General features: G+C 40.2%; 1 protein-coding gene across 4 annotated transcripts in view; it reads left to right on the top strand.

The window, feature by feature from the left end:
- The window catches only part of DPP4 (dipeptidyl peptidase 4), an 85,234-nt gene that overhangs the window by 45,579 nt on the left and 18,785 nt on the right, over positions 1-20,870 (top strand). For all 4 annotated transcript variants that reach the window (NM_001039190.2, XM_015110130.3, XM_077956053.1 and 1 more), the window contains 10 exon segments: positions 6,943-7,078; positions 9,088-9,132; positions 11,214-11,321; positions 11,631-11,698; positions 12,648-12,701; positions 13,075-13,196; positions 14,768-14,815; positions 15,056-15,154; positions 17,450-17,519; positions 19,917-20,111. In NM_001039190.2, coding sequence (NP_001034279.2) covers positions 6,943-7,078; positions 9,088-9,132; positions 11,214-11,321; positions 11,631-11,698; positions 12,648-12,701; positions 13,075-13,196; positions 14,768-14,815; positions 15,056-15,154; positions 17,450-17,519; positions 19,917-20,111 — 945 coding nt within the window.

The following is a 20,870-nucleotide window of genomic DNA, read 5'->3' as shown; positions in this document are numbered from 1 at the left end:
CAGTTTGCCTTTTGGTTCCATCCAGTCACCTCTTTAATCATCATTGATGGGCAGCCTCTGTTTCTACTGCCAAATGTCCATAGAAAGCCTGTGCCCTTGTAGCACTTATCATCAGTAGATGATAGAAAACATTCAGATAAATGCCCCCAGGAGTGATAGGAGACGTATGAGCAATAGAATGGAGGCATTCTGAGGAGAAGAACATGGGCTTTTCATGACCCCAGGACCAAAGAATGCCCCCTGGAGAATGTGCCGATTGAGCAGGCTGGCTTCCAGCAGGGCGCAGTGAGGTGGAAGGACACTGAGGTGGAAAAAACAGAGCATGGAAAAGTCAGGGCTTCCCAGGAGAAGACCAGTGGAGCCTGGTGTTGCCTTTTGGTCTGTCACCAATATCTGCCTGTAGGGAGGATGAGCCATGAGCACCTGCTCTGAAAAAGATTCCATCTGGAAGGGGCTTTAGACCTTATCAATGGTTTACAAACTTTTTAAGGACCTGGAACCCTTTGTTCAAGTGAGATATAATACAGAAGTGTATGGCCAGAAAGCAAATGGGAGATTGCTTCTCAGTTTTGGCAGGCCTAGTCCTTGTCCTCCCTCCTTCGCCCAACAGTCCTGGGAGCTTAGATAGAATCTGGAGTGGTTCCAGGACACAGTCACAACACCATTGTGAGGCACAGGTGAGAGAACCTCCCACTTTACCGAGAGAGGTAAAGTCATTTGCTCAAGGTCACACAGCAAATGAGTGTGGAAGCTGGGAAAAGGACCGAGGCCTATGCCTGCTGGACCAAAATATTTGAATAATTTAGTTAAAAATGTATTGAGTCCTTCTCATGGGCTGGGACTGTGCTCAGTGCTCTGCTCTTGCTGTCTCATTTATTCTCCAAAGAGACGAAGTCTTTCCCACTTAGAGATCCCTTTCCAAGGCACAGCTGTGTGAAGTGCTGGGCTCAAGAAACAAGCAATTCTCAGGACGGATTTTTGGCCTTATGTGAATTCGTCAATAAGTTCTTGTTCTCAGTAGTTCTTTAAGTCACACTTAAGCCTCACTATGGAGATTTTGTGTGGAATGTATATTACCAGAGAATATTGTTTTTTGGAAATGCCACAGGAACGTGTTTTTTAGGGAATTTAAAATATAGCTCTGGTCTCCGTTAACACTGGTAAGGTTGTGGTTTTTCTAGAACTAGACTCTAGATGCTCTCTGGAAAAAATGTGCTAGTACATGATGATGCACCGTTTTCTGGCCTCATGCAAAGATCCAGCAGGGCCAAGTAAATCCAGGTGAGTTATGCCTCTTAGTAACCTGCCCAGCCTGTTACCCGGTGATTTACTAGTTCCTGGAGTGGGAAGCCTGGCCAGGATCAGTGCCTCTCCTCCTTTCTCTGCCCATGTTTCCCTCGTTAGTTTTCCTGTTAGGCCGTATGTCTTCACCACAGAGCCTGCAGCAAGTGATATCCACAGGAGTATGAGGCTGGTTTGTGATTTTGTTAGGAATTAGCAGAAATGGGTGGAAGCCCTGCTTCTCTGATAACAAGTGAGAAGGGCAGACAGGCTGCGTTTCCAACAACCAAGGCCTGAACTTGAACCAGGGTGAGTCTCCCTGCTACCTGCATTGATTTAGTGCTAAAGTTTAGATTTGCTATGCTTTAGATTTGTTATGCTGCTAATTTGTGTTCATTGTTCATAATGAGAACTGGAAAGCTCAAAAAGTTGAAGGAAAACAGCACATAATGTAAAATCATAAATCTCCTAACTTTTATCTAGAGCAGTACATTCATTGTTGACTGAAGTAAGACAGGTTCTATGCGGTAGAGGCCAATCTTACAATCCAGTGTGTAGCAGGGTGCCTGCGACATAGCACATGCCCAACCAATATTTGTAGAATAATAGATAAGCAGAGGATGGATGGATGGGTGGATGGATGAATGGATGAGTAAGTTATCTAGGTGACTGTGTGTGTGTATAATAGTGGTTCACGCTGCCAGCACCATGGATAGACTTCAAAATGACCTTGCATAGAAATCCCTCCTTTTTATCTCCTCTCTGCAAAATGTTGTGACCTGAATCTAGACGATTGGAGAGGGCATGTTCTACTGCGGTAACCCCACCCAACATCTGTTGAATGGCTCTCGGGCTCATCACACGCAGCTCATGACATACCCCGTCCCTTCTCTCTCTGCTCCTGAATGACACAATATATATAAAGTCTTGCTATGCCTTCTCTGAACTGTTATGACCCTGGCCTATAAAGCTGCAACATCAAAGCCTCAGATTGTCACACAGGAGAAAAAGAAACTGGAAGCTAGTGACACCTGCAAGAGGCACATTAGGACTGGCATGCTACGAATGTGCGGGTGTACGGGTGCTGCAGCACTCAGATCTGCTTCATCTCATCCCACCCATTCCTCTCTTGAGGGATTTGTCAGCGAACCTGGGAGGGTTGGCATCCCCATCAGAGCAGAGGGTGGCATGGAGCCTGCGGCCAGCACTGGCAGTACGCCCGCTTCTTCGGGTGATTCACTGAATTAATCATTCCACGGTCGCAGTTGCTCTTGGTAGCATTTTTCCCTCCAGTATTATTTCCAGTTGGTAATAAATTCCTTATTTTAAGTATCCTTAATGCACCAAAAGAAACATTTACACAAATTAAGGGAATTAATAGTACCTAACAGACATTTATTAAATGCCTACTGTTTGCAAAGAATTATGCTGGGACAGGTGGTCACTTTACAAGGGGATTCTCTGTTGTGTGATTTTTAACAAGTCTTTCTCAGTGCATTCACATATAATTTGCCTTATAGAATTTAGTTTACACACAGCTCTCTAGGAATAGATTTCTTTAAGTGAGGAACTTTATGCTGAAAAGAAGCAAGAAGGTGAAGCTAGCTAGCAACATTTCCCAAATGGATGGGTGGAGGTTTCATAGAGGGAACGAGTATGAACAGGGAATCTGAAGCCAACAGCTTGAATTGAATCCCGGCTCCAACACTTCCCAGTTGGGTGATAGTGGGGAAGTTCCTTAAATCCTCTGCTGTTATATTTCCTTGTCTGCAGACAATGAACTGCAATACTCACCTTATAGGGTGGTCATGAGCTTATGTCAAGCACTTAGAACTGTTCCTGGCACATAGTAGACTCCACATGGGTGTGGACTCATTATTTTACATCCAAAAATTACTCCATCATTTTAGTATTAAAATCAACCGTATTCCCGTTGGACTAATCCAGCTGCAGAAGGTAGAAGAGCTTGCTGGCTCATATGTCTAACCTTGGTAAGTTGTCCAGGCTCTGAGGAAGGCCTGGACTGCAGGGGCGGTCCCTCTTCCACCCCACCAAAATCATTACATAAGAAAACTACTCAATACTGGCCTGTTTTTGCAGAATAAAAGCAGCATGCAGTGTGCAAACATAGATGATAATACTGCTGGCTGGATTTTTCTGGTTTTAAGTGGGACTTAAACTTTTCAGTAAAAAGGACAATTGAGCCATTGGCTTTATTTATTTATTTATCTATTTATTTTGAGACCGGGTCTTGCTGTGTCGCCCAGGCTGGGGTGCAATGGCATGATCTCAGCTCAATGCAACCTCTGTCTCCCAGGTTCAATTAGTTCTCCTGCCTCCGCCTCCTGAGTGGCTGTGATTACAGATGCGCCCTACCACGCCTGACTAATTTTTGTATTTTTAGTAGACACAGGGGATCACCATGTTGGCCAGGCTAGTCTCGAACTCCTGACCTCAAATGATCCACCTGCGTTGGCCTCCCTAAGTGCTGCTGTTACAGGCATGAGTCACTACGCCCGGCAGGTTTTTTTTTTTTTTTTTTAAATGATTCTTTGACATCTCAGACTGGCATAATCTTGGCTCAGGGCTGCCACTGAAGAAAAGTATGTTTATAAGAAAATTCAAAAATTCCTGTCTGCGCCAGGGGTGAACTGCCTTGCTGAGCATGCACAGGGTGCAGAGTACACCTGGGGTCATGGAGAGTAACCCAGGCCATGCAGGGTCCAGGACCATGAACCTTTGATCTGAAAATGGGCAGGGAGGATGATTGATGCACGTGAGTTTCCTGGCTGACTTCCCAAATTCCATTACTCAATGTTTTCAAATGGGGAAAAGTTGCTTTTATATTGCTGATTTCTGAACTTGACATTTAACTTATAACTTTTAGTAGATAAAACTATTTAGTACTGGGTGATCCACTAATTATTGTTAAAAGTTTTTTCCCCCCATCACCTAACACTTCGCTTAACCAGAACACTTTAAAAAAAGAAGAATATTTCTGGAGCCTAAATTCCTCATCTATGCCCATGGAATTTTCAGATGTTGTATATATAACGGTGGAGAGGCTTTTCCCACCTAGAGGGAGGTACATCAGTTTCATCAGATTGTCCAAAGGGTTTTTGGCCTGAAAAGATAAGAACTACTGATATGGGACAGGGGTTAGCACACCAGGGTTTATGGGCCAAATGCAGTCCACTGCCTATTTCTGTGTGGTCCACAAGTAAAAATGGTTTTTACTTTTTTTTTTTTTTTTGAGACAGAGTCTCACTCTTGCCCAGGCTAGAGTGCAATGGCTCGATGTTGGCTCACCACAACCTCTGTCTCCTGGGTTCAAGCAATTCTCCTGCCTCAGCCTCCTGAGTAGCTGAGGTTACAGGTGTGTGCCACCACGCCTGGCTAATTTTTGTATTTTTAGTACTGGCAAGGTTTCGCCATGTTGGCCAGGCTGGCCTTGAACTCCTGACCTCAGGTGATCTGCCCAGGTTTTACATTTTTAAGTGGCTGGGAACAAAAATCAAAAGAGTAATAATATTTCGTGATATGTGAAAATTTAATGAAATTCAAATTTTAGCTTTTCAGTGGAACATTAAATGAACTCATTCATTTAATTATGGTCTCTGGGTGCATTTGTGCTACAAAGGCAGAGTGGAGTAGTGACAGAGAAGATGTGGACCACAAAGCTTAAAATATTCACTCTCTGACTCTTAACTGAAAAAGTTTTCCAACCTCTGGTCTAAAAAACTAATTTCAGAAAGCTTCGTTTTCTGTTGTGCTTTTCATACTTCCATTCTCTTTTCACGGATTTATTGCCTGTCTTGGGTAAAGTGTATTCGCCCTTCCGTGTTCTCATTTAGCTCCCCTGCATTGGGCAGACGCAGAAGCATCAGACTGGATGAGATGTCTGTATTCCCCAGCATGGAAAGAGGCGGTTGCACTCGCAGCCCCTGCAGCCTGGCGGTTTGTGATGAGTGCAGTGAGACCTGGGAGAGTGGTGTGGGAGAAGGAGGTTTCCAAGAAGACATCGTGAATGAGGGGACATTTAGGCCAAGACCTAAGGAAGTTAGAGCTTGGCAGCCACTTCAGGCTGAAGAGCAAGACTGAACAAAGAGGGAGCAACTGGGGAACCTCATGGTGTGTTGTGAGAATACTAGCCACCCAGACTCGGTAGTATATAGGTTCTCCAGAAGCAAGAAAACAGACTGAAATGAAAAGGGACCCCTATTTACGGAAATGCGGTGCTCTGCTGCTGAGTGAAGGGGTTCGGTCTTGTTTCAGTACCTGCGGCTTGCAGCAGGGTAGCATGGAAGCCCGTTATCACTAGGCACATTCGCACATTAAGTGTTCCCAGCTGTAAAATGGGGATGATGAAGCTGTGAGGGGCTTAAAGGGCTTTACCCAGCACCTGACCCATCCCAAGTGCCCAGTAAATGTTTGTTGTGTGATTAGGTGTCTGCGAAGGGAGTGGAGATGGGAATTGATCTATGAATTCCGAGGAAGGACAAAGCTATAGTCCTTCAGTACGACAATATGACAGTTCCCACAGGTCAGCAGAGGGCTTTCCTTTCTTCAGTGCTGCATTCCATGGACATATAATTAGTGCCTGTTTTGAGTCAGGCATTCTGCTAGGCCCTGGGGACACCCTGTAAAGAACTTGCAGTCAAGCAAGGAGAAGGGCAGGCCCAGTCTGTAAAGGAGAGAGCAAGTGGATCTTGTGAGAGCATCTGGGATGGGGACGAGATGCGGCCACCAGACCAGGCAGGAAGAGGGGGATGAACACACTCATTTGGAACCCTCTGACAAAAAAGAGCAAAGCTGCGATCAGACACTTGAGAGCAGGGATTTGTGAATAGTCATCCAAAACCACACTGGGGGAGGAGGAGGGAGCAAAAAACATAAAGCATCCATTGCCAATAATGTGAGGGAGGCCAGCAGAAAAGTAAATGATGAATTCCATGCACTTCACTATAAATCAGAAGGTGGTTCCAAAATTTTTTTTTCAGTATGTGTTGGGAAGGATGTACTGCTAGAGATACCTCTGTTTACATAAATTTATGTGAACATACCGCAGGGTTCTTTCATTTCTTTTCAGGGTTCATGGTTTGACTTTTGAGAAATGTCTTTTTACAGTGTACTTTGATTTTCAAAGTTTGTGGAGGTGTGAGTCAATTTTTTCCCCTTTGAAAATGAAGTTGAGAAAAGGGTCAGCTGTAGTTTCACCCTAATAGAAAGAATTTTCTGGAGAAGCACGTAAAATGCCAGAAATACTCAAATCTTAGCCAGTGTCCATGGCCTCACTTCCCTCAAGACAGCAGAAAGGAGATGCAAAAACACCACCCTTGAGTCCCTGGCACCACCAGCGGCCAAGTTGAGGACTTGATAAATCCTGAGCTCGCGGTTTGAGTCACGCGTGTTAAGCCACTGTAGAATACTGTTGCTGCTTTTCCTGTTGGATATATTTTAATTTTCATCCCAAATTAAATTGCACTTTAAGCTTTAAGAAAAGGTGAAATATTATATTAAATGGTTTCATTAACCATTTATAATTCTACTTCCCATTAAGATTGATTTCTCTTCACTGAATAAAATATCTATTTGTACCAAGGTCTGGCAATAGTCATATTCATTCTCTCGCTCTGTTCTTCCTTTCTTTCTTCCTTCCAGGGATCACTACTTGTGTGATGTGACATGGGCAACACAAGAAAGAATTTCTTTGCAGTGGCTCAGGAGGATTCAGAACTATTCGGTCATGGATATTTGTGATTATGATGAGTCCAGTGGAAGATGGAACTGCTTAGTGGTGAGACTGAATGGGGATGTTCGGCTTCTAAAGCAACATGTGATCAGAGGGTCTGTGCAGTCGGGGAGAGTGAAGGCTGGGACTCAGGAAATGAGGTTTGAGTTTCTCTTCTTTCTGACTCTGTCTGATCCTGAGGTAATAAAATCTTAAATAAAACTCCTAGATAACCTGCCATCCCGGGGTGCTTCTATTTCTCCTACACTGACTAGTCATATGTTTTAGTTATGGATACTATCACTCGGGAAGGGAGAGGGGGTGACTGGCCACAAGATAGAATCTGATGTCAATATTTTAAAAACCAAAGAGGGCCAGCAGCTGCAAGCTCAACAAAGTGTGTTTTAATAAAGATAATATAGGGAATGGGGAATAATTGGCTGAGTGTGTGTGAAACAAAACAAATACATGAGGCCACAAACCCATTACCATACTGTCACTGTCTTTAAGCAGGAAACAGCTTTAGAATGCAAAGAAATAACTGCCAGTCTGAGAGGGTGGCAATCCTGAGGCCAACTCTGTTCATCCAACCTTGAGGTGCTGGGAGGCTTCTAGCCAGGAGACCACGAGGTCCAATTAAGATGATGGTCAAAGTTAAAGTCCCTCTGGGAGCCCACAGGCTCGGAGGGGTGGATCCTGGAAGAGGTTTGCTGGCATATGCCAAGGACACCTCCCCAATCCCCCTTATCTAGTCACAGACCTTGTGCCTACACACCTACCCTTCCTACTGCCATCCTGGCTAGGCTCAGGGCATATTCTCACCTCCCAGAACTGGAGCCCCACATAACTTGATTCACTTATTTATTTATGTAACAAACATAGAATTCCTGTTATGTTCCAAGCTCTGTGCTAAGCTATGGATTTTTTTCTAAAGTGAATTAGTTAGCATGCCTGCCCCCAAAAAGTTTCTGTTCTAGTTGGGAATATTATCAAAATAAATAATAAAAACTGCCACTTACAGTATACCAGGCATTGTGGAAGCTGAGGATCAATGTTTGAGGAGCTGGCTCAGGTCACAGGACACAGTCAGAATTCAAACTGCAAAACCCAAGCTCTTTGCTTGCTGCCAGTGAAATCCTCATAATACCAAGGTTGTACCATAAAAAGGGTTCAACCAAGTACCACAGAAGGAATAGAGGGCAAAAGAAGATGATCAGCTCTACTGAGGGCAGGCGGGGTGGGGAAGGAGATGATGTGGGAGAGCTATAGAGTAGCCTGGGATAAGTTGCCATGTGCTGAGCAGATAAGGACAGAAGGCCGTATGAGCAGAGGGCTGTGCAAAGGCATCCAATGTGAATAGCTTGGATGATGCAGGAACTAAGGACTGGGGGAGAGGCATAGTGGGGAGCACTGAGGCTAGAGATATAGGCAAAGGCTAAGGTGCCATTCTGGGAGTTTGGACTTATCTCGTAAGAAATGGGGAGCTGTTTCAAGGTTTTAAACAAAAGAGTATCACAATGGGACAGGCCTATCTATTGCTAACTAATGTAGCAGAGAAGAGCAGCAGGATCTCCAACAAGGAGATTCTGGCAACAGACCCCAGGCAACCTGCTGAGGACATGAACAAAGTCCTTAGCTGTAGAGAAGAGAAGGACAATGAAGTCAAAGAACTAGGTGACAGGGGCTGAAGGAGGTGACTATGAGGAGGGCAAGAATCTAGAATGACCCCCGGGTCTCCAGCTTGGGTGAATAGGTGCCACTAACTAGAAGAAGAATGAAGGAGTAGAACAGGTTGGTGGGACAGAGGAAAACAAATGAAATTCTCTTTAGTTCTGTGCATTCTGGATTTAAAGCACCAGCGGAGCTTCCAGAGGGACCCAGGATATAACTTTTGGCAAGAGAGGCAAATGATCTAATGTAAAGACTTGAAAAATACTAACATAAATAGAAATATATGAATGGATATAGTTTTCAATTATTATAAGTACAGTTCTATTTATATTACCACAAATTATGGCTATAGATTTCATCTTATTTCTCTTTGAAACGCTGTCATTGTGTCTTTCCCTTCCTAGGCACGGCAACACATTGAAACGAGTACTACTGGCTGGGTTGGAAGAGTAAGTATTATAAGTTGTGGGGTTTTATGGATGAGTCAGCTACTCAGCTATTTGATATGCAGTTATTCAAAACTAGGGCTCTAAGTGATACGTTATTAATAGCAATATTAGTTAACTTACTTCTCAAAATTTGTGAATGCTCCCTATAAAGATATCTTTTTGTAGAGAATATATAACACACACAGTTGGAAAAAGTAAGGGGACAAGTGAAAAATCAAAATCAGAGCAGACAAAACGTAACGCACTCCTGGCAAATTGTAGCTCCCAGTGAGTTAAAGGGTAACCATGGCTGAAAGTCGGCCAAGGTGTCCAATGTGGTCGTTGACCTCACATTTGAAGTTATGTGCTTTAAAGACAGAAAACATACGTTCTGTCCCCATCGTGCACAGATGCCTAAGGAGAGGTGACTACAACCAGCAAAAAAATTCAGCAGCAACCACACACTGCCCACTAAGCACCTCTCTTTGGAGGAAATAATACTCGTGGGCTTATGCTTTATTAGGCATCCAGATGCAGAGCTTTATCCAGGAAAGTGTGGTGACCCTTAGGTACTTGTCATGCTTCTCAGTCCCACTGAGTTATATACTCCTTGTACAGAATTACCACCCAGATTGCGATGACCATGGAATATAATGAGTTGATGAAGGAACTCCATTCATCATGTCGCCTTGCATAGTAGATGAGGAATGAATCTCACTTAATTTTTATGATCACTTCGATTAAGCCCCCTTTAAGAGGGAAATAAAGTGACCCCCAAAATGTAAAGATTTTACACCTCTTGGATCATAGAGGTGAGGTCCCCAGTCCAAGAAGACAACCCCTTCCAGCTGGGCTTGGAGCTCCGGCAGCATTCACACGTCCTTTTTCTTCAGGCATTGATTGGGCAGAGGGGAGAGGTTTGCCAACATGAAAAGTGGTTTCCTCCATGGCAAGAGACACGCTACACTTCCTCACGACTCTTTGAAAAAAATATGTTTTTTCCTCTCTGTATTTAACCAGACAGATGCCACTTTTCACACATTTCTACTAGGCACAACTCCATCCAGGGGAAACAGGGAAATGTATTAAAAAGATAAGGCTGTGAACACAGGTCTAGAGAGGGGAATGTGTTTCAAAGCTCTGTAATGAGAACACCAAGTGTACCGCACGCCTCAGCTTGCTCCATAAATGAATTCGCTTTGAATCACTAAATAGAAGAGGGAAGCAATTTTCTTCCTTCCCAAAATGGGAGCTGATGAGAGAGGAAACATCGAGGGCGAAGTGAACCAACAATTTTAAAAGACCATCTCCTACCTGCTCTCAAATGTAGCTAGGAAATCAAAATCGTAAACCAACATATTCCTTTCAGGCTGGGATAGACTCTCTTCTACTTAAACTGCATTATGTTCTGAGTACTGTATTTTATTGAACTGTAAAAAAACGGAAATTTGTTCTATATTTCTATACAAATATTTTTTGTAAATTGTTGATCATATTTAACAAAATGAAAAGGCTTATAATAAAAATATACGAATTTTTTCCTATGAAATATACAACAGACATTCCTTATAGTATGTAGTCCAGAAATGGTTAAATACTAAGTCTGACTTTCGAAAAGAAATATGTGTAAAAACAGGAAAGAAAAATATCCCCAAATTGCAAACCACCCCCAACCTGAAACAATAAAAAATAATATGTCTGTTTCAAGAGAGCACATTTGTGACATTGAGGAAATTTACTGCTCCAAATTGAAAGGTTAATGCTATTTTCCAGGTGCTTGCAACCAGAAGTCATAGTTATCATCCATAGAGAAAAGATGTCTCCAAATCAGCAACAACTTCTATTTATTGTTTTCTACAAGCCTCTTTATATGCATTCTCTCATTTACTGCTCACAAAAATTATCTATGAGTATGGTGTTTTTGTTCACATTTTATAGAAAGAGAATTTTCTTTTTGAGGCACTTTAATTTAATTTTAATTTGGCGTATAAATGGAGCATGGATTTTTCAGCATAGGTATTGGAGAGGACTTTCTAAAACTAAAGTTGGTACTGAGATGAGACCTGTGCTTTAATGTTCTTTTGTTTTCTATTATTTTCTAGTTTAGGCCTTCGGAACCTCATTTTACCTCTGATGGTAATAGCTTCTACAAGATCATCAGCAATGAAGAAGGTTACAGACACATTTGTTATTTTCAAATAAATAAAAAAGTGAGTATTCTTACATAATTTTTATTTCATGTTGACCTCTGGTTTTTTTTTTTTTTTTTTTTTTTTGGAAACCAATTTGATGTGGAAATCTTTTGGTAAGGCGGATCAATGTGTATAAAAATCAGATTAATTTAAACTCCTCAGTGATGTATTGTGTAATGTGGAACGAGGTGGGGAAACCCAACAAGAAAATCCAAGGTTATTTGAATTCCTGATATAAATGATTTAATCCTCCACTTTGAACAGAGAGAGTGTCGAATCAATCTTTTTTTTTTTTTTTCAAAAAAAAAAAAAAAAAAAACACATTAGAACTGCACATTTATTACAAAAGGAGCCTGGGAAGTCATCGGGATAGAAGCTCTAACCAGCGATTATCTGTGAGTATTGTAACAATTGACAGGGTATAAACCTACTTGTCATAATCGTGCCCTCTTTGCCCAGAAGTAGGAAAAAAATCTCCTACAAATAAAGAGTAGTCTTTTTGGAATGTGTTCAATACTTTTTTTCTTTTTAACATACGGAAGCCTTAATGATTTTCACATATGCTTAGCAGATTTGATACCATGCCACCAGGCAGCTCTACCTCTTGCTCTTACCTGCTTTACATTACAAGAGCTGTATCCTCTTTTACTTGAACGTCGTGGAACGCTGAACTAGCAGTCAGGGGCGTTTTGTTAAATTTCAACTGGCAGTGATTTTTTGGAAGGCTTGGAAAGGCAATTTTATCTGTCCATGTCCCGGCCTTACTCTCTGCAAAATGAAAAGCTTTGCAGAGGCTGTCAACTGCTATATATGAGTTGGTAGAAAAGGGGGTGTTATTTTTCATTAGAATCTTAGGCCCTTTTATGATTCTTTATTGGTCTAATCGCGGAGGAATTTGGCCGCCGCCCGAAGTAGCTTTTGAAGGCCTTCTTCAGCAGTGGCTCTGCCTCTCAGGAACGTGGGGCTCCTGCTGTCTAGTAGCTTATGTTATAAGACAGAAAATAAAGCAATCGGGATCAATGAGTGGGGTCTCAATTTCAGGTTAACTGTCCAGTCCTATTTTTTGACAGAAGCCTTCTTTTGAATTTTTACTTGTCACTCTAATTAAGGAAGAAATCCCTGGTTTTACATATTTTAGTCTCTTAAGAACAAGACCTTTCCGTGTAGAGATGACGGAGAAAAATGGCTTCTGGGGGGTGAGGGCCGGGGAAGCAATGGTGGAGGGCGGCGGGCACCCGTGCGCGTGCTCGGTGCACACTTAGGCTTGGGGTCTGAGTGTGGTGGATTGCCTCTGACTTCTTATAAAACATAATTAATATATATTTCATTTTTTTCTCTTCCCAGATACTACATTAGTAATGAATATAAAGGAATGCCAGGAGGAAGGAATCTTTATAAGTAAGAGCTTGACTTGAGTCATTTTAGCTGACGAACAATTTCTGAACTCCATTTTTATTTTTTGCCTTGTCCTAACTAATATTAACCTGGTAATGCTATTGAGCACTTTTTATTCCTTCATAAGTCAATCTACATGTCCACAAAAGAGAATGGCTTTATTCAATGTTTTGTGATATTTCCAAACAATGGGAGGTTTGAGGTTACTATTAATTCATGTATTTATTTCAAGTTAAAAAAAAAAAAAAAAAAAAAAAGAGTCCTGAAGATTGCGTTGGCATTCTGCTGTCTTTGAAACTAGAATATGGCTTTATTCAGTTCCTTCTTTTCACTTATCTTTTCTTCAAGCACTTAATTTCCATTGTTGGTTTTACAGAATCCAACTTAGTGACTATACAAAAGTGACATGCCTTAGTTGTGAGCTGAATCCGGAAAGGTGTCAGTACTATTCTGTGTCATTCAGTAAAGAGGCGAAGTATTATCAGCTGAGATGTTCCGGTAAGTCTGAGCTCCCTGGGAGGGAGGGCAGTCGCCGCTGTTACTCACTTCCAAGCAGCTCCCTCTGTTCCTTTTGAATCTGAGGAGCTCTTGAAATCACCTAAGTCCCCTTCTCTCCACTCACATTTAAGTAGTGAGCATAAACAATCTTTTCTTCGCCTTATCACTGAGAGACTTGCATAGTTTGCTTTAGACCGAACACACACACACACACACATGCACACACACCCTTGTGTATAACAGAAGCACTTCAGTCTTAAACACATACATATTGTGGGGTTTTAGATGATTATTTTATGCACTCGTCCCTTTCAGTGAGAAAATATATGTGGCTGGTGCATGTCACTCAACATGCTCACTGCTCCATCTTCTGTTGCTGTTGCTATTATTAATTACAAATGAAGAAACCCAGGCAAGGAGTGGCCAAGTGACTTATGCAGGTGGTCACACAGCGAGTTACAGGCACAGCAGGATTCAAAACAGGCCTCTGCCTCCCTAGCACTTCCTTTTAAACAGTATGCCCGGTTACTTCTCAAAATGAGAGAAAGGATCTGGATATTCTGAAAAGAACTGTCCATAGCACAAAAATAAATAAATGTTTTCAAACCAGTTATCTGAGTCTTCCCTCACTAGTATATTTTATTATTATGCTTTTCTTTATGGTTCTTTACTATGACTGTTTTTAGCAATTATTTCTTGGGCATGCACTTTATTCTAAGCACTGTGCTAAAAGCTTTATATTCAAGATCTTGTTTAATCTTTAAGAAATCTCTATCAAGTAGATATTATTATCCTCATTTCCTCATATGAGGAAATCAAAGCACAGCTCTGCTGTCCTAAGTCACAGAGCCAGTGAGCCAGGATTCATCCCCAGGTATGGAAAGTGCCTTCACTGTGTTTCTAACCCAGTATAAAAATTAATATTATCATCCAAACGCATAAAATTAAAGAGCTCACAAAGTAGCTTTTCTATACATTACCTTCCACTCTGCAACTACCACAGTTGGGATAAATAGTGACGATATGGGCTTGTGAGAAAAACACTTTTGCATGCCAGAAAGGAATCGCTTATCCAAGTCAGGCACTGTGCAGATGTGCCGCCTGGCTCTGGGACTCCGTGGGAGTGGGGGCAGCGGGGGGAAACCCATCCCTCGCTAGGGAGGCTGGCTCCAGGGCTCTGCAGCCCACCTGGGCAGAGCCTGAAAAACCCTGAGAGATCACGGATTTACAGTGGGGAAGGACGTCAGCTCACATTTTACTTTGCGGATGAATATATTAAGTTCGGAGATGATAATGTGCCCAAGTTGCCTAGCAGGGCACAGATTCATTTCCTACTTCATTCTACTGAGCCCTGTGCCTTTCCAGTAATACTTCTTACTCTCAAATTGCAACTATTTTAAAGAGGGAGGGAGGAGAAACAGCTAATATGTATTAAACTTCTTATCCATTGTAATATTTATATGTTCCATCAAAGTCAAATGGTAACAAATGATATTTTTGAAAAGTCATGTATACTATCTTTTCCAAAGAAGTATTCATCCAAAACATTTTTCTCCTGATTGTGTTAACAGGTCCTGGTCTGCCCCTCTATACTCTACACAGCAGTGTGAATGATAAAGGTATTTTTTCATACTTTACTCTTCATTCGTTTTTAAGAAAATGTGTTCAATAAGACCATCACGTACTTAGCATTGTGTGATTTTCTTTGGCTTTGTGTCTTGACAGTGAGTTGAACACAAACCTTATAACCTGAAGTATGTGTAGTCCGTCAGTGAATTTCATGTTTGCTCATTATTGCACTGTATAATCCACATTTTTCACATTGTAATGAATGACTGCTGTCTCCTGTGTTTCTTTAGGGCCGAGAGTCCTGGAAGATAATTCAGCTTTGGATAAAATGCTGCAGAATGTCCAGATGCCCTCCAAAACACTGGACTTCATTATTTTGAATGAAACAAGTAAGTTAAATTCCTTTGGAACAGTACTTTTCATGGAAACACCAATGCACTCTAACTATAGTAATTTGATCTGAAAATATGTATTTTGTTATATATAAATCTAATTTAGAAGGTTATTTCTCCATGAAATGTCTTGTCAAAAGAAATACTAGTTTTATATCCTTTTGTCTTAAAATACAATATCATTCTACATAAAACTTATTCTGTCAAAAGGGAAATGATTTGGAGAACATACTCTATCGTTAGTTCACTTTTATCCCATTAGCGACTCTATTATTCTACTAGTATTAATTGTATGTTTAACTTAATGACATCCTAACGTATTTCACCTTTAACCCAAAGAGATCAAGGATATCTGAGATGGTTGTATAAAACAATTCGTGTTTGCTATAAAATATTGAAACTTCAGTCTCAGAAGAGAAATTTTGAATTTTTCCAAACCCTCCTGACCTCCCATAGTGTGGTCCCCGGCCTGGTTGTGTAATCATGGATTATATTCAGAGACCAGTAAGAACAATGAGGTTCTTTGAGTAGAAAATCTTGTTATTTATTGTTTGTTTTTTTTTTATTTTTTCCACTCAAGGCTAACAGCTTATATGAGAAGGAGGAATCAGTTATATTAGGATTGATTCATTTTAGGCTTTAAAAAAATTTAGGATACTAGAAAAGATTCAACACATCTAATTTTAAATATCAGGAAAAGCACAGGAAAGTATAGCATCCTCATGAAGAACAGTTAAGAGCAGTGCCACTCAAACTGAATGTGCATGTGAGTCACCTGGGACCTTGTTAACAAGGACATTCTGACCCAGCGGGTTAAGGAAGGTCCAGGATTCTGCATTTGTAATAAGCTTCTAGGTGATGCTAGTGCTACTGACCCTTGAGCCACATGTGAGGGGCAAGAGCTTAGAGTTTTCCAGAGCTAACATTGACAGCCTGGTACAGAAGGCACTGAATACTGAGATGTGACATTCTATTTCAGTCATGAACACTGGGGAACCCCTGCAGGTTTTCAGGTCAGGGAAGCCACATTAGTAGACGGATGACTTGAGACAGGATGTAGGATGGAGCTGTGGGGATGGGGATGTCCCATTGGGAGGTGGTTATAGCCATTCAAAGAACAGAAAGGAAGGATGAAAGGTAGGTCAGGGAGGAGGGAGCTGGGAAGGCGTGACTCTGAATAGAAAGAACCCCCCAAACTAAAGAGTGTACATCTCCAAAAAAGTGGGACTAAAACACCTTCCCATCAACTAATGCCAATTCAAACAAAGCAGAGATCAAATGATGTATTTTGCATATTCATTAAAAGTATCATGGTCAACTGATAGTTTGGTGTTCTACTGCAATTATAATAGAGACTTAAATTTTGCTCTTATAAGCACATTTAATCAGAAGGCATGACAATAGTCAGCAAAATATAAATTGAAGATAAATCTATCTATGTATTTTACTCCCAAATCTTTTTTTCTTTTCAAGTAAAATAATTGTAACAAACATAAACAAAAAGGAAGATAAATGTTAGATAAAAATAGCTCTAGAGATAAGAATTTTTTGCCTACAGTTTAAATCTCCTGAATCTGGAATAATTTTATTTAAATGTGGAAAAACACTTTTATAACTCATCTTTTATTTGGGAGCAAAGGAAACTGACTCATTATTTAGGGACAAATTTTATTAAACTGATGTTAAATCAAGCACAGAGAATGAAACAGACCCGTGGGAGATCATACAGAACGTACGCAACAGTTTGCTCCATATAAACCCGATCTCATTCTGTGAAACGCAGAGCTGAAAATGGGAACTCAGATTTGCGGTCTGGGATGGCAATAAGAATTACAAAAATGTTATTAAATCAGAATTCTAAAATAGAGTTGGGGCCAACTAAAAATCCTAAACAGCTTCAAGGAAATTCAAGAAGAGGAAAACATTTTGGAGGAAAACTTAGAACATAAGCCATAAACAAACTAGATCAGTAGATCGGATGCCAAAGAACAGAATCATAAAAACAAAACATTAGAAATTCTAAGATGCACTTTTATTTTACTAGGCACCAATGTATTTAATAGATACATTAGAAACAACTTTATGTTTTAACATTAACTAGTGTTTTAACCTGAAAGAAAATGTTGTAATATCTTAAAAATGTGCTGAATCCAAGCAGTTCATTTTCCTTTTCTACTCTCATTTAACAAATTGTTAAACTCTAGAAATGACTTGCTACTGAGGGAGATGAGGAACAAAATCCTGTACTAATAATTTTTCTTACCTCACTAATTAATCTTTCTGTTTGTTTAGAATTTTGGTATCAGATGATCTTGCCTCCCCATTTTGATAAATCCAAGAAATATCCTCTACTATTAGATGTGTAAGTATTCAAGAGAAGGGAGTAACTTAGAAATATTGAGTCATATATATTTTTCTCAGTGCAGCTTACTGAAAAATGGAGCCAAATGCATCCTTTCCCTCTTCCTGAACCACTGTTTACTATTTCCTGCTTTCATTGTACAGCCACAAAACTCAACCTGTGTTTTCTCACATCTTCTTAATACAGAAGAGAGAGACTCCTTTTCTGTCATAATGGCATATAGATTTTCTTTTGTTTTGCTTCTCTGAACTCCAAGGGAATTTCAAAGGATTTCTTAAGTCTGCATTTTCATCCTTAACCTCGTGGACATTTTAACAAGCAAGAGATGGCCATTAACAGTCTTTACAGTTCCCTTACCCCAGCTCCCACTGGCTGCCTCATGTTTCTCTTCCTTTAGTTCCTGAAATATTACTGCCGGCTATTTTCTATTCCTTTTTTTGGTGAAGAGAAGTGATAGAGGAGAATGTTCATTATAAAAACTTTAAGTCTGTGAGAAAGTTATGAAGTCACAAGTCTTTGAACAGTGAATGTGAACTCATATGAATTCCAAATATGACAGCTTTGTAAAATATTTTTTATAATCATTAGGAATACACCCTACTTTAATTTTTCTAAAATTGCCCTACGGTCACCCATGATGCCATAATGTCAGACTCTTCCTGTCCTGGCTTGCATCATTTCCTATATCAAAAACAAAATGAAACAACGCTTGTGCAGGGAACTGCCGAATGCCGGGTGCTTGGCATCATTTGCCTTATTCACACAACAAGCCCATGTAGTAAGTTCTGTTGTTCCATTATACGGAAAAGACATTGAAGCTCAGGGACATAATGTCTCTGTTGTTACTAGTAAGAAAAAAAAAGTGGGGAGAGGAAGGGAGGACACAGATACTAGTATCAGACACAGCTTTGATGCACTATATTCACAGTTTCTTGAAAACCAAACATAAAGAAAGGAAAAGACAGGTATTTTAAAATTCCAGTTGCACTATCTGATTTTTTTTCAAGTAAAATAATTGTAGCAAATAAAGTCAGTTCATTCGTGACACTAATTTGTTTTAGGCTTCAGCTCCAATGCTAAAAAAGCGTCCTTTAGAGTGATATTTTTATCTTCTTTGACTTCCTAGTAAGTAATGATTTGATCTCCATTAGAAAAGGTTTTTAAAAATGCTAACTTTAATACATATTTCTTTTCAGTTATTTTCCTTTTCCTCTTTTAAGGTCTATATATTTTTTTCTACTTTAAAAAATAATCTTGTTTAATCTTGGGGTTAGGGAATTTGATATATACCTAATATTAAGGCAAACTCTTAATCTACCAAATTTAATATAATTGAGAGGAGCAAGACATTTCACATGTTGTGAAAAAATGTTTGCTTGCTCAAGAAATGCATGAATGCATTTTCCTGTTTAAAGTTAGAATGTTATAGTATTTTGTTTAAAACTAAAGTTCTTTTGACTGACATCTCTAAGTAGAAGGAAAACACTAGCAAAGGTATGTAAGCAGGACTTGTCCTATCCTGTGTGGGGGACAGTGAGCAGATGAGTGGAGAGATGGACTGGGGAGGGAATAAGCTATTGGAGAGTATCCATGTCCAGGAGTCGTGTAGATGGTGCAAAGATGACATATTTAAATGAATTGAAATGAGCTATAAGGAGCTCCTCTTGATTAACAAGCAGAAAAGAGAGCACTTTACGAGCTTTACAGAGATTGTGCACACAGCTCTGTGTAGGGTAGTTGTAACCTGTGAAGATGGCAGATACAAGGGAGTTAAACTTGCTAGTAAATAGAATGCCCAATGACATGCCCGTTTTCCAATGCAACCTGTTTCTTCCTCTGAAGTTTTAAATATTAGCATTCATTCTTACTGCAATCCATTCCACAATGATTTATAGTCATTGTGAGCAAGACTGTGCTGGGTGCTATGGGATGGGAAATGCAAAGTATATGATGCAGAAGTCAAGTCCTAAAAGAAGGAAATAAACTTGTAGTCCAGGAGTATTTGTAAGCTGAGATGGAAAGATATCCAAAGCTGCATTTATTGTTGTCATCATCATTTTTTTTTTATAACACAACTCCCCTTTCTTAACTATTAGAGAAATTATTTCTTTAATTTCCAAGATTATGTTTACTTTTTAAATATTGGCCTATGAAGTCTGTGTTTGATAACTGTCTTCAAAGACAAAACTGACAAGTATCTTTGAAGGAAATACACAACCATGGTAGTTGTATTGCTAAGTTTTAGAGGACTCATTCTGGACACCCCATAGGCTGGCACAGTTTCAGGCTCATGATTGGGAAGAATGCACAATTCTTGTTCACGGGGAAGAGAAATGTAAGCATTCCTCATTTGATTCAGGAAAACCATGAAAGCTAACAATTTGGTATTTTTCATAGGTATGCAGGCCCGTGTAGTCAAAAAGCAGACGCTGTCTTCAGACTCAACTGGGCCACTTACCTTGCAAGCACAGAAAACATTATAGTAGCTAGCTTTGATGGCAGAGGAAGTGGTTACCAAGGAGATAAGATCATGCATGCAATCAACAGAAGACTGGGAACATTTGAAGTTGAAGATCAAATTGAAGCAGCCAGGTGAGTGACTAGGAGATGAAGTCAAAGGTCATCTGATTTTTTTTCCCCTTTAAAATTTACATTTTAAAGCTGTAAAGTGTAAATAATTTAAAGTGTTCTGGGATGAATTTGTAATCTTTTATCTTTACGGTAGGTTTTAGTGAAGATGTTATGTTTAGATAAAAATATATTACATTATAGATTTATATGAAGTTAAAAAAAAAAAGCATTTCCTAAATTCATCTCTGTATGAGACTCTAGAAAGGGAGTTGGCATATGTCCTACCACCTTCTAAGAACAGAAACTCAAAATTCATCAGACTCGGGGACAAACTGAGGGATAAATGTACCCTAGTAAACATCTGACTAAACAAGCCAAGCCCATTCCTTCACAGTCAAGAATAAAGAGAGGACTTCAGTGTACATTTACATCACAGGCAGTGACAACTATGAAGTCCTAGGAGTAGCTCCTACAGTCTGGATGAGGGTGACTCTGCTATTTTGGGAAAATTGTGGAGCATAGCCATCATCGGTCCTATGTATAAGGGCTCTGATAAGTATGAACCACATCTCATTCTTGTGCTCTTCACTTATGGGACTATAAACAGATGTGATCTGACTCAAGAGATGTTAACAATGAATGATGGTTACTCATAATATGCATGTTACATGGGAAGTGCTTTACCTACAGGCATTGTCGCTGAAGCCCTGAAAGGTGGGTTTTCTTACCCCATATTTTAATTAAATAAATGGAGACTATTAGGTTAGGTACCTTGCTAAG

The sequence above is a fragment of the Macaca mulatta genome, chromosome 12, assembly GCF_049350105.2.
Source record: "Macaca mulatta isolate MMU2019108-1 chromosome 12, T2T-MMU8v2.0, whole genome shotgun sequence".
NCBI lineage: Eukaryota > Metazoa > Chordata > Mammalia > Primates > Cercopithecidae > Macaca > Macaca mulatta.
The sequence above is the reverse complement of the archived record's forward strand: the minus strand, read 5'-3'. Positions and strand labels throughout refer to the sequence as shown.